The 12099-nt window shown below is 55.4% G+C and overlaps 1 protein-coding gene across 14 annotated transcripts in view; it reads left to right on the plus strand.

Moving 5' to 3' along the window:
- Positions 1–12099, plus strand: part of PTPRE (protein tyrosine phosphatase receptor type E) — a 180553-nt gene that overhangs the window by 150444 nt on the left and 18010 nt on the right. For 8 of the 14 annotated variants that reach the window (XM_043925325.1, XM_043925327.1, XM_043925328.1 and 5 more), the window contains 5 exons: positions 2432–2508; positions 3387–3423; positions 5661–5758; positions 9484–9651; positions 10860–11023. In XM_043925325.1, the coding sequence (XP_043781260.1) occupies positions 2432–2508; positions 3387–3423; positions 5661–5758; positions 9484–9651; positions 10860–11023 (544 nt within the window). The remainder of the gene's footprint in view (positions 1–2431; positions 2509–3386; positions 3424–5660; positions 5759–9483; positions 9652–10859; positions 11024–12099) is intronic. The other 6 variants (XM_043925322.1, XM_043925323.1, XM_043925333.1 and 3 more) reach the window with 3 other exon arrangements.

Here is a 12099-nt window from a genome sequence, read left to right on the forward strand (position 1 = left end):
TCCCAGAGCCCTGGGCCCAGGTCTGGGCATCCTTCATACGTTTCTACTCCTGTAAGTGGTCAGCCACTTCCACACCAGTGTGGAGACCCGGAGCTGGAGCTGCTCCACCCGGGGGGACCCATGAAATGGTCTAACTTCTTTGAGAATCAGAAGAAAATATATACCTAACCCAGTCTGGCTCATACTTATCCTTATAGCAACTACCAATGCAGGAGACGTAAGCGACTCGGGTTCGATCCCTGAGTTGGGAAGATCTGGAGAAGGAAATGGCAACCCACTCCAGTATTCTTGCCTGGAGAATCCCCTGGACAGAGGAGCCTGGCGGGCTCAGAGTCAGGCTGACGTCACAGAGTCAGACATGACTGAAGTGACTCAGCATGCATGCATGCAATGCAGTCATAAAATAGAATAATGTGTAATGTTTTTCTTTAATGGAGAAAGGGGCCTGTGAAGGCAGAAGTGACATGCACCCATGTAAGTCATATGGGGCCTGGTTAAAACCTCCCCACATGTATGTGTACATACATACCACAAACATACACACCATACTGACGTACATACAACACACAACTACACACACTGCATACAAGACACACCACTGCACACCCCACAAATACACACACACCACACTCACACACACACATACACACACACCACTCACACACACACACCACTCACACACACACACCCCACACTCACACACTCACACACACTCGCACACACACACCACTCACAGACACACACACACACACATACCACTCATACACACACACACCCCACACACACTCACATCACACAGAAACACCACACACTCACACACACACCACTCACACACACACCACTCACAGACACTCACACACACACTCACACCCACACACCCACACACACTCACACACACACACCACACTCACACACACACACACACACCGCTCACACAAACCCCCACACTCACACACACACTCACACACACACCGCTCACACAAATCCCCACACTCACACACACACACTCACACACCCCACACTCACACACACACACACTCACACACACACCCCGCTCACACACACACACACCACTCACACACACACTCACACACACCACACACATACTCACACACACCCCCACACACTGCTCACACACACACTCACACACCCCACACTCGCACACACACCCACACCCACACACACACACACCCCCACACACACACACCACTCACACACACACACCCCACACCCACACACACATCACACACACATCACACACACACCCCACTCATACACACACACACATCACACACACACACCACACACTCACACACACACACCACACACTCACACACACACACCACACTCACACACACAGACACCCCACACTCACACACAGACACCCCCCCACACTCACACACACACACACACACTCACACACTCACACACACCCCACACTCACACACACCCCACACTCACACACACACACCCCACACACACTCACACACACACCCCATACACTCACACACTCACACACACACACCCCACACACCACACACACACATCACACACACACACCACACACTCACACACTCACACACACACACCACACACACACACACCCCACACTCACACACACACACACACCACACTCACACTCACACCCCACACACCACACACACACTCACACACACACACACACACACCACACACACACCATTCACACACACCACACACACACCACACTCACACTCACACACACACACCCCACACACACACCCCCCACACTCACACACTCACACACACACTCACACACACACCCCACACTCACACACACTCACACACACACACACACACCATACTCACACACACACACACCCCACACTCACACTCACACACACACACACCACACACACACACAGCCCTGCCTGGTCGGCCCTCGCACGCTGGAAAACTGCTGACACCACAGGCCGGGATGACCCAGGCGGTGGCCCGCCCTGCACAGTCCATCCGTGTGAGTCCAGCTGCCTGCCCGCTCCGCGGCAGACCTGAGCGTGAGCTCTGGGGTCCGGAGTCCCAAGCCCTCAGGCCTGACGCCCGCCTGTCCAGAGGTGGACAGGCTCCCCTTTGAAAGCCTGGGAGCGAGGCCCCCGGAAGTGCTCCTGAGGGCCGGCACACCGACTCCTGGGCCCTGAAATTCTTTCCTGTCGTCATCCCCCGGGTGTGTTCTGCTCCTTCTGGGGCCGGTCCTGGCCTGGGTGTGGGGGTCCCATGCTGGATGGAGCAGGTGCGTCCCTGCCCCCCGGACACTCAGCGTCTCCTGAGAACGTTTAAGAAGAGCTTCCCTTCTGTCCTGCGGTCACCACGGTTACGTCCTTCCCAGTGTTTAATCCTGTCTGTGTGATTCCCAGGCCTAATGTCACGGTTTTTGTGTTGTTTTTTTCTGCAGATGACCATTCCAGGGTGATTTTAAGCCAAGTGGATGGAACCCCATGTTCAGACTACATCAATGCTTCCTACATAGATGTAAGTACCCTCCAACCCAGCATGGACTCACACCTGGAGCACTGGGGGTTGAGTGTGGATGGTGACCCCTGGACCCCTTCTTCCCGGAGCCAGGAAGGTAACTCGTCTCCACTTTCCTGGACACGGGGGCCACAGCGGCCACTACACAGAGAGTGTGAAGGCACTGGGCCTTCTGAATTAGCGTCTGTGCTGGGGACTTGTTCCTAAGTTGCAGAGAAGCCCGAGGGAGGCTTGTTTTTGCTGCTGTGGCTTGGTTACTCAGTCGTGTCCCACCCTTTGTGACCCCGTGGACTGTAGCCCACCAGGCTCCTCTGTCCATGGATTCTCCAGGCAAGACTACTGGAGTGGGTTGCCATTTCCTACTCCAGGGGATTTTTCTGCTCCAGGGATCGAATCCAGGTCTCCTGCTTGGCAGGCAGATTCTTTACCACTGAGTCACCTGGCAAGCCCATACTTATTTATATTACTGACCAAACAGAACAGAGGGGACCAGTTAAATGATTTACAGTAAAATCATTTAGAATGGATTATTAAGAATCCCTGTTAGTTGAGCCTTAAAACATCATTTAATATGTTATGAATTATTATAAAAGTTCAGTGTAAGAGAATGTGTTATCTATTAACTGATTTAAAAAAAAAACATATATATATATATCTGTGCCTGTGTGTCTGCTTGCATATCTGGAAAGATATTCATAGAAAAATACTGGCAAGTGATACACAAAAACAGCGTTATTTCTGAAACTCCTGGCAAGGTTTCTTCTTAGTTTTCTGTGTTTTCCAAATTCTCCACGACAAGTACATGTTACTTTCCTAACAATAAAGTCCTTCCACAATGACAGTTCTGAAAACTCATAAATCTGATTTTATTTCTCTAGGGTTATAAAGAGAAGAATAAATTCATAGCAGCTCAAGGTAAGCTTTTCATTAAGCGATGGTCTGAACGTGACTTTGGTAAAATGACAGGGAAGGCGATTGCTCGCTCACCTGATGCCAGCCACCCTGGGGGTTATACAGGCTTTTTGTGTGTGTGCACTGTTACGTTTACACAGCTGATCAGAGTCATCCAGCCTCTCCCCAAGCGCAGAAGTGAAAGGTGTCACGAATCTCACAGCCTTGCCGCTCAGCGTGTCTGCTCCACGGGCCAGGAGCGCCCCCTCCCCAGGGAGGTGTGCGGAATGCGGGCCCCACCCCTGACCGCTGCTGTCCCTGAGTTTGCATCTTAGCCAGCATTCCCAGGTCATTCTGCACTGTAGAGTTTGAGGAGCATTAAACTGTGAGCTGATGAAATTCCTCCAGGGCACAGGGCTTCAAACGAGTGTAAGAGCCCCCATCTGTGGTCAGGGCAGACAGACAGGGAGCGCGTGGGGGCGTCTGTCATACACAGCCATGTTGGGTGTGCAGAGAGACAGACACACGATCTGTGTCTGCGCCTGTGATTTAAGCCCAGATGTCCAGTGCTTGCTGTCTCAGCGTGTTGATACTTGCATTAGAAAATCTTGAATTTCTCTCGGCCAGCTGAACTCTACGTGACTTCCAAGTTGTTGGAAGAGCTGCAGGGAGGGGAGTAAAGTAACTTTCTGGTTCAAGCCCATAACCTTGAAGATGCTTTTAGCTGTGAAAGTGGATTAGTCGCTCAGTCAACTCTTTGTGACCCCATGAACTGTAGCCCGCCAGGCTCCCCTGTCCATGGCATTCTCCAGGCAAGAATACCGGAATGGGAAAAAAAATAAAAAAATAAAAATAAAAAAAAGAACACCAGAATGGGTTGCCATACCCTCCTCTGGCGGATCTTCCTGTGAAAGGACGCCCTTAAACCTCACACATGACCCTGTGTGTTTTAAAGCACTTTCAATCCAGCTTATCAGCATCTGCTTGGGGCTGTCATCCCCGGGAGACAGGGCTGATGAAGTTGGGGGTCATGGAGCTAAGAAGTAGGTTTCCTGCACATCCTCATTCCTCAGCAAGAGTTTTTAGAGCAAAGGGTTCCAACATTCAGTGTAGATAACAATCTTAAATGCACATTTAAATGCACACACAAAAAATGGGCTTCCCTGGTGTCTGAGACGATAAAAGAATCTGCCTGCAACGCTGCAGAGCCAGGTTCAGTCCCTGGGCCAGGACGATCCCCTGGAGAAGAGAATGGCTACCCTCTCCAGTATTCTAGTCTGGAGAATGGACAGAGGAGCCTGGTGGGCTACAGTCCCTGGGGTCGCAAGGAGTCGGACACAACTGAACGACTAGCACTTTCACTTGCCCTGAAAAGTAGGGAGCTATACACATAAGCCCACGGTCCATCAGGAACATGCCCAGCTTTTAATGTCAGAAACGTCAGAAAACCTGGCAAACACTCGCTGATGCCAATAGAAATGCCTTTTCATTCTTATAAGCAGACATCCAGAGGAAGTAGCGCCGGGCCCGGGCAGCAGCATGAGGGAGAGGGGCCTCTTTAATCCCCCGTCTGCCCTCCGCAGCGTCGTCCTCAGGGTCACAAAACGGCTGCCACACCTCCAGGCACTGTTGTCCCTAGTCAGGCAGGAAAGAGAGCAACAGGCAGAGGACTTTCTTCCAGGGACACTTTATCTTTTGCTCAGACCCCCTCCCCAGGGGCTTCAGCCCACGTCTCACCAGACAGCCTCAGTAGCTGTGAGGCCCGCTGAGAGATGCGATGTTTTTCTTTTTTTTTAGAGGAAAGGCGGTTAGACATGGCAGGTGGGTCAGGCAGCCGGCAGTGTCTCCCCCTTCCCCCACCCCCACACACAGTCTGATTCAGCGGTTTGGGGTGGGAGGTCTAATTCTGAGGCTTCGACAAGCCCCTCGGTGGCCACAAACCACTTTGACGGGCAGCTTGCAAACCAGCTCCCATTTTAATAGTGTTTGTGGCCAACGATCATCACCCAACTGGGTGCACTAGCTTAGCCCCCGAGGATTTCCCAGCCCCTGGGGGGGTATCAGGGAGAGAGAGGCAGGGCCAGACAGGGAGGCTGCCCCCTACTCCAGTCCTGCATCTCTGCAGGGAGTGAACAGGCCCATCACCCCCTTCCTCAGGGCAGGTGGGGAGGGGGCAGCCGTCCTGAGGCCCAAAAGCCAGCATGACCGGCCTGGGGCTCCAGGGACCGCTCTGTCTGACTCGGGCCATCCTCTCCTCTCAGGCCCCAAACAGGAGACAGTGAATGACTTCTGGAGGATGATCTGGGAGCAGAAATGTGCAACCATCGTCATGCTGACGAATCTGAAAGAAAGAAAAGAGGTAAGCCCAGCCTCGGGTCCCCAGCGTGTTCTTCTCAACTGCTGCTGCTTGGCTGGGGGTACGCTCACCACTTCCTTTTCCCTTCTCCTCCTGCTTATCACGGCAGACAAAAAAACACCTCGGGGCTCACAGCACTTTTATTTTGAAATACGTTGTCTGTGTTCCCAGGATCTCACTGTCCTAGTCAGTCAGTCAGTTCAGTTGCTCAGTCGTGTCCAACTCTTTGTGACCCCATGGACTGCAGCACACCAGGCCTCCCTGTCCGTCACCAACTCCCGGAGTTTACTCAAACTCATGTCCATTGAGTTGGTGATGTCATCCAACCATCTCATCCTCTGTTGACCCCTTCTCCTCCTGCCTTCAATCTTTCCCAGCATCAGGGTCTTTTCAAATGAGTCAGCTCTTCGCATCAGGTGGCCAAAGTATTGGAGTTTCAGCTTCAGCATCAGTCCTTCCAATGAACACCCAGGACTGATCTCCTTTAGGATGGACTGGTTGGATCTCCTTGCAGTCCAAGGGACTCTCAGGAGACTTCTCCAACACCACAGTTCAAAAGCATCAATACTTCAGTGCTCAGCTTTCTTTATAGTCCAACTCTCACATCCTAAACTATGATATAAAAATGATGCAGGGATTTTCTTCTTTTGAGAGTCATTCCTGGGTGGCCTGCCAGCTCTTACGCCATGGTGGGAGAAATTAATTTTAATATAGGGATTTTTTTAGCATCTTAGAACATAACATGTTGGGCCTCAGACCATAAGAAAAAAAAAGTGATTTCCCCCTTATTTTTCAGACCAGAGAAAAGCGTTGGGAAAACACAAGGTGTATTGGAGTAGTATTGATTTGGTATTTCAAATGTGTTCAATTAGCTGTTTCAACTTCAAAAAGTAATGCACGTACATTATAAGAACCTGAAATCTCTATAGAGTTAAGAGTTAAGCCAATTCATTTCCTAAGTGTGCCTCCTGGTCAGGACTGCCCCGGGTGGGGTGCAGGCAGTGAACCACCGGCAGACCCCTCATGCAATTCCTGTTGCAGTGCGAGGGGCTGTAGGTCATGTCAGGAGGTGACAGAAAACATAATGGAGACAGAAAATAAAATACAGCAGGGACAGTGGAGGCCCAGGAGGGACAGACCGAGACGCAAGGCCAGGCTGAGGCCCTGCTGGGCTCCGTGTCCGGCTCAGAGATGCTGAGGCATCCCAGTGCCTGGGAGGCATTCACTTTTCAACTCAGAGGACAGAGACACCTGTAGAATAAACCAGGACACAGCATGACTGGGGCTCTGGGGGTGCGGTGGAGAGGGGGACAGCCCCCACCCCGGTCCTGAGCCGGGCCAGGCAGGAGGACTCGTGGAGAGGATGACGGTGCTGCTGGGTCTTAGAGACTGGGGTGTGGGGTGGGGGGAGCTATGCCAGACGCAAGCAGGAGGGACGCACTGGGGCGTGTTTGTGAGGCGGGGCGCAATCTGCTGGACCCAGAACCAGGATGCCCATGCCAGGGACAGAACGGCTAGAAGTGCATCGAGGAAGCGACCGGGGCTTGAAGCCTGGATATCGGGCTGACGTGGATGGGCGCTCGAGGGCTTTCCCGGCAGTAAGCAGGGGCCTGCGCTTTCGGAAGTGAGCTCATGCTCCAGAGGTGAAAGCAGAACAGGGAGGCAGATGGGACGCTAGCGGCACGTTCCAGCCCGAGGGCCCGAACAGCGGTGGTGGCAAGCGGGTCAAGAGGGAGACCCAGCTTGGCAGGAGACGTCTGTCCCAGGGTTTGTGTGGTCCCGGCTGCAGCCGGACCTAGGTGACCTCCATCATCACTCACTGGCCGGGGGCTGGCCGGCCCGTCCCCAGGGAAGCCCAGGCCGCTTGGCTAGGGCTTGGGGTCAAGGGGCCCAGGGGCTGCCCTTCGGGATGGAAGTGACAGACCTTGGGGAACTTAGCCGGGGCAGGAGAGGGGAGACCGGCCGGCAGGGAGGGCAGCCACGAGGTGGCCCTCAGCTCCCCTCCCCAACCACTAATTTATTCCACCCAGAAAAGCAACGGAAAAGCCTCCAGCCCCACCCCGTTTCCGCTCGGGGAGTGGAGAGGGGTTTTCTTTTGTTTCCACGGGAGCTGGGACGGGGCTGGGGAGGGCCAGCCTCCTCCTCCTCCGTGTGAGTCCTGCCCAGGCCCCATGCTCTCTCACCGGAAAGAGTGATGGGCAGAAGCAGGGGGTTCCCAGGCAGGGACACGTCCCGGCGGGGGGAGGGTAGCAGGGGTGCTGTGGGGGAGGTGTCCCCGGGCTCTGAGCGGATGCTGTGGCCACATAGGCCCCGGACGAGGAGGCTGACCTGGAGCCTGGCGTCCCCTGGGACCAGCTGATTTCTGGGCCAGGCTTTCTGGGGCTTGTTTGCAAACAAGAGACAGAGGAGACCAGCGAAGGGACGGTAGGGCTCGGAAGGCGCCCCCGGCTCTTTCTCTGCAGCCTCTTTCTGCATTTTTCCATCTCCATGACTCAGACTCAGCCTGCCTTTGGGCCTCGATTTTCAGTGTCTCAGATGAAATCGTTTCTCAATAGAGTGTTCCCCTTTTCTTAATTGCTTACACTTCTGTTGTGGTCTCCTTGGCTTCAGCATCCTGGCTCAGTGTTGTGAAAGTTGGTATCTCATGATCTGATCGGGGCAGAGCGGGGTGGGGGGTGGCAGGTGGTGGTGACCTCGGTGTAGACGGGAGTGCCAAGGGCGTGAAAACAACACACCCTGAGCCCTGTGGGGGTGTGAGAAGCAGCCCTCGGGTCCTCGCGTGAGAGTCTGTCAAGGCGGGAGTCTCAGCAGGGCCCCCGGGAGGCCAAGACTGCCCCAAACCATGACCTTCAGGGTGGGCTTCTCCGCAGGGTCCCTTCAGAGCTGCCCAGGGCCAGGCCACGGGAGGGGAAGTTGGCTGGTGGGTGTCATCACATGAGCACTGGGCTCTCGTAAATACCAGCTGACTCCTACTTTATAGGATGATTAGTCCTCGTGGCCCGGCCTGTGAGCTGTGTCCAGTGGGTAGTGTCCAGGGCCAATGGCTCGCTGACCTCTGCAGCTGTGGAGCAGGGGTCCCCCCATTAGGGGGACCTCGAGCCTTCAGGCCCTCCTTGCAGGAGGACGCCCTGGGGTAAGGAACAGGAGGACCAGTCCCCACCCTCTCGTGTGTGGTCATTTGTAGTTCTGGGGGAGGCAAAGCAAAGGAAGACCTCTCTGTGACCACCTACCCATCCAGCTCTACAAATTCGTGCATCTGTCTTATCCTTGGAGAAAAGTCAGGAGCGTTCAGCTGACGACAAGTCCATGACTCTTCCACAGAGGGTGGGTGGGGTGCAAATTAAATTCAAATAATGACCCACCGAATCCGATGAGCAGTGTTTGAGGAGCACGTTTGTCCTCTAGGGCTTGACGAAGCCCCACCCAGGTGAGGCTGCTTCCACGTGGGTCCCCGACTCTGTAGAGCAGCTCAGCCCGATGGGCCAGGCAGTACGTGTGGTTAGTAAGGGGATGAGTAATTGAGGCGTCAGAGGGGTCTGATTCCAGTCTCAGTCCAGCCGTTAACCAGCATTGATGAGACGGAGGCACACCGTCCCAGCCTCTGAGGGCTGTGTCCCTGGAGCCGGCTGTGTGCGAGGCCTGTGTCCACGGCCGGGGCAGGGGTCGACGAGGTGATGAAAGGCCCCCCGCCCACAGACCTCCTGTTTCTGTCCACTTGCCCCACGCAGGAGAAGTGCTATCAGTACTGGCCGGACCAGGGCTGCTGGACATACGGGAACGTCCGGGTGTGTGTGGAGGACTGCGTGGTGCTGGTGGACTACACCATCCGGAAGTTCTGCATTCAGTCTGTAAGCACGCGGCTTCTCGCAGAGGCAGGCTTGCGAGGAGACACACACGTGCGTGTTTTATCACAGGAAGCACTTGCCTCACCCCGACATCCCCTGCCCCAGCAGCTCTCACAAGGGGAGACGAGGCTGGAGGCAGTGCCGGGCAGGGAGGCGGGATGGTCCCTTGTGGGCCACAGATCTGAGTCTACGGGGCAGCCGACGGGCAGGTGCACGTGACCTTGAGTCAGGGTCGATACTCCTAGCTCCCAGAGACCACCTGGGTGGGGGAAGTTGAGTCAGTTGGAGCATCCTGGGGGTGGTGGGAAGGGGTCCCCCAGTCAGTTACACAGGGCTGTTTCACACGCTGGCATGGAGACGTGAGGTTTTTCTTTTTTTTTACAGTTTCAAAATTATATCTGAAACATTTCATTATTTTTCAAACTGTTTTCCTGCTAGTCACTCCTCCCCTGAGATGATTTAAGGCAGTCTTCAATAAAGACACCTGTAGGCGAGGCAGATGAAATAAGAGATTTCAGAGACTTAAAAAAAAATTAGCAAAAAGCGGAAGGTGGTGTTATCAAGAATCAAAGGTACAGTGATGGGTGTGGTTAGATCGCAGAATATGAGTCTGAGCTTCCTAGAAGCCACAGCAAAAGAGGAGAGAGGATGAACTTTATCATATTACTGTCCCCGACTTTGGCCCACCTCCTCCCAGAAACACACGCGTACACACACGCACACACATGCCCACACGCTTCCAAATACACTATATAACTTTCCATGGCTTGGGGCAGAGAACCAAACTCCTCAGTTCTGGGTAAGAAGAGTGGAGAACGGTTTTGAGGAAAGGGTTGGGGTGGGGTGGGGTCTTCCAAGGGTAGACCAACCATATGTTTTCCCCACAAATCAAGCCGCTTTTGAGAGTGAAAGCTCATGCTGTTGGCAGTTACACGGCAATATAAAGTCTCGGCCAACTGGGACGCAGCCAGCCTGCTGGCTGACGGGCCCGTGAGCCCTAGGGCCGGCTGCAGGGCATTGCCTGGCTGGTCCTGGCCGGGTGACCGTGGGCCCTGCTCTGCTGCCCCCGCTGCTATGGTGTCCAGTAAGCATCAGGGTCTCACTCCCAGGCGTGTGGTTTTCACTGATGGGCCCCTCTCTGCACGGGTCCCCACGGCTGCTCACGCCTGGACGGCAGAGGGGGACCTGGAGCCGTGACGCTGCGGGTGGGGAGGGGGGCGGGGCCGTCCCGCCCGCTCACGTCTCCGTGTTCCCCACAGCAGCTCCCTGACGGCTGCAAAGCGCCTCGGCTGGTCTGCCAGCTGCACTTCACCAGCTGGCCCGACTTCGGGGTGCCTTTCACCCCCATCGGCATGCTCAAGTTCCTGAAGAAAGTGAGGACGCTCAACCCCGCGCACGCCGGGCCCATCGTGGTCCACTGCAGGTGCGTGCCAGGCACGGCTGGGCGGCCTCCAGGAAGGATCCAGCCTCCAGGGGGAAAATGACCAGTGGGTGGACATCAGGGTGGGCAGAGGGGCCGCTGGGGTGACCTGAAAATACCTCCTGGATACTGGACGCAGCTCAGAGAATCCATCAGGGCAAGAGCTGGAGGGATGCTCTCCATCCCGGGGGGCAGAGCCCTTCATCAGTACCACCTGTCGGGGAACCTTAGTATTGAAAGCAGACAAGCGCCTTGTGACCCGGCGCTGCACAGGCCTCTGAGCCACTGGCTTTGGAGAGTCTGGGGCGTGGTCCAGCCCGGCCTGGCCCTCTCAAGGGGGCAGCCCCCACTTCTTGCTCAGACTTCCTGAAAGCCAGAGTCGGTGTGTCGCTTCCGCTGAACACCTGTGTGGCAGATTCAGAGCCCCTGTGTCCCTGGGGGGCAGGCTCCTCTTGTCCCCGGCCGGGCCGTGATACTCGGAACGACCCCGCCTGTAACAGTTGGGAAACCCTGTGTCCAGTGGAGAGTGACACCCACTGAGCAGGACCGTCCGTCCTCCAGCCGGGAGGGCAGGGCCACCGGCCTGACTCCCTGAGCAGGGAAGTCCTTCCGAGGCACGGGCCCGCGGTGGCCCCAGCTAGAGGGGACGCCGGTCAGCAGCGCGTCCTCAGGGTGGAGCGTTTGAAAGGCCCGCAGCAGGCGGGCAGGCAGGCACACTCCTGTTCCCATCAGCTGACCGTCAGCCGGCTGGGCTCCAGACGGTGGGGGATGAAGGAGCCGCCTCTGCGTGGGGTCAGGGCTGGCTGCAGGGAGCGGCTCAGCTCTGTTTTGTTCTGATGCCTCCAGATTCCCTGGTGCTGGTGGAACCTCAGCGCCTGGCTCCTCCCCTGCCCGTCTCCCCCCCTCGCCACGGTGCTGGGGCAGGTCATTTGCCCTTCATCTTGTTTTCCACCCTCTGCCGCCGTCTGTGGCCGAGAATCCCGGCCTCTGCCATGGCACAGAGGTTCTCTTCCCAGGGGAGTGTGTTAATTCAGTGCTGCTACCGCAGCTCCTGACTTCTCTGTGTTCTGCTTTGCCTG

This window comes from Cervus elaphus, chromosome 15, assembly GCF_910594005.1.
Source record: "Cervus elaphus chromosome 15, mCerEla1.1, whole genome shotgun sequence".
Classification (NCBI taxonomy): Eukaryota; Metazoa; Chordata; class Mammalia; order Artiodactyla; family Cervidae; genus Cervus; species Cervus elaphus.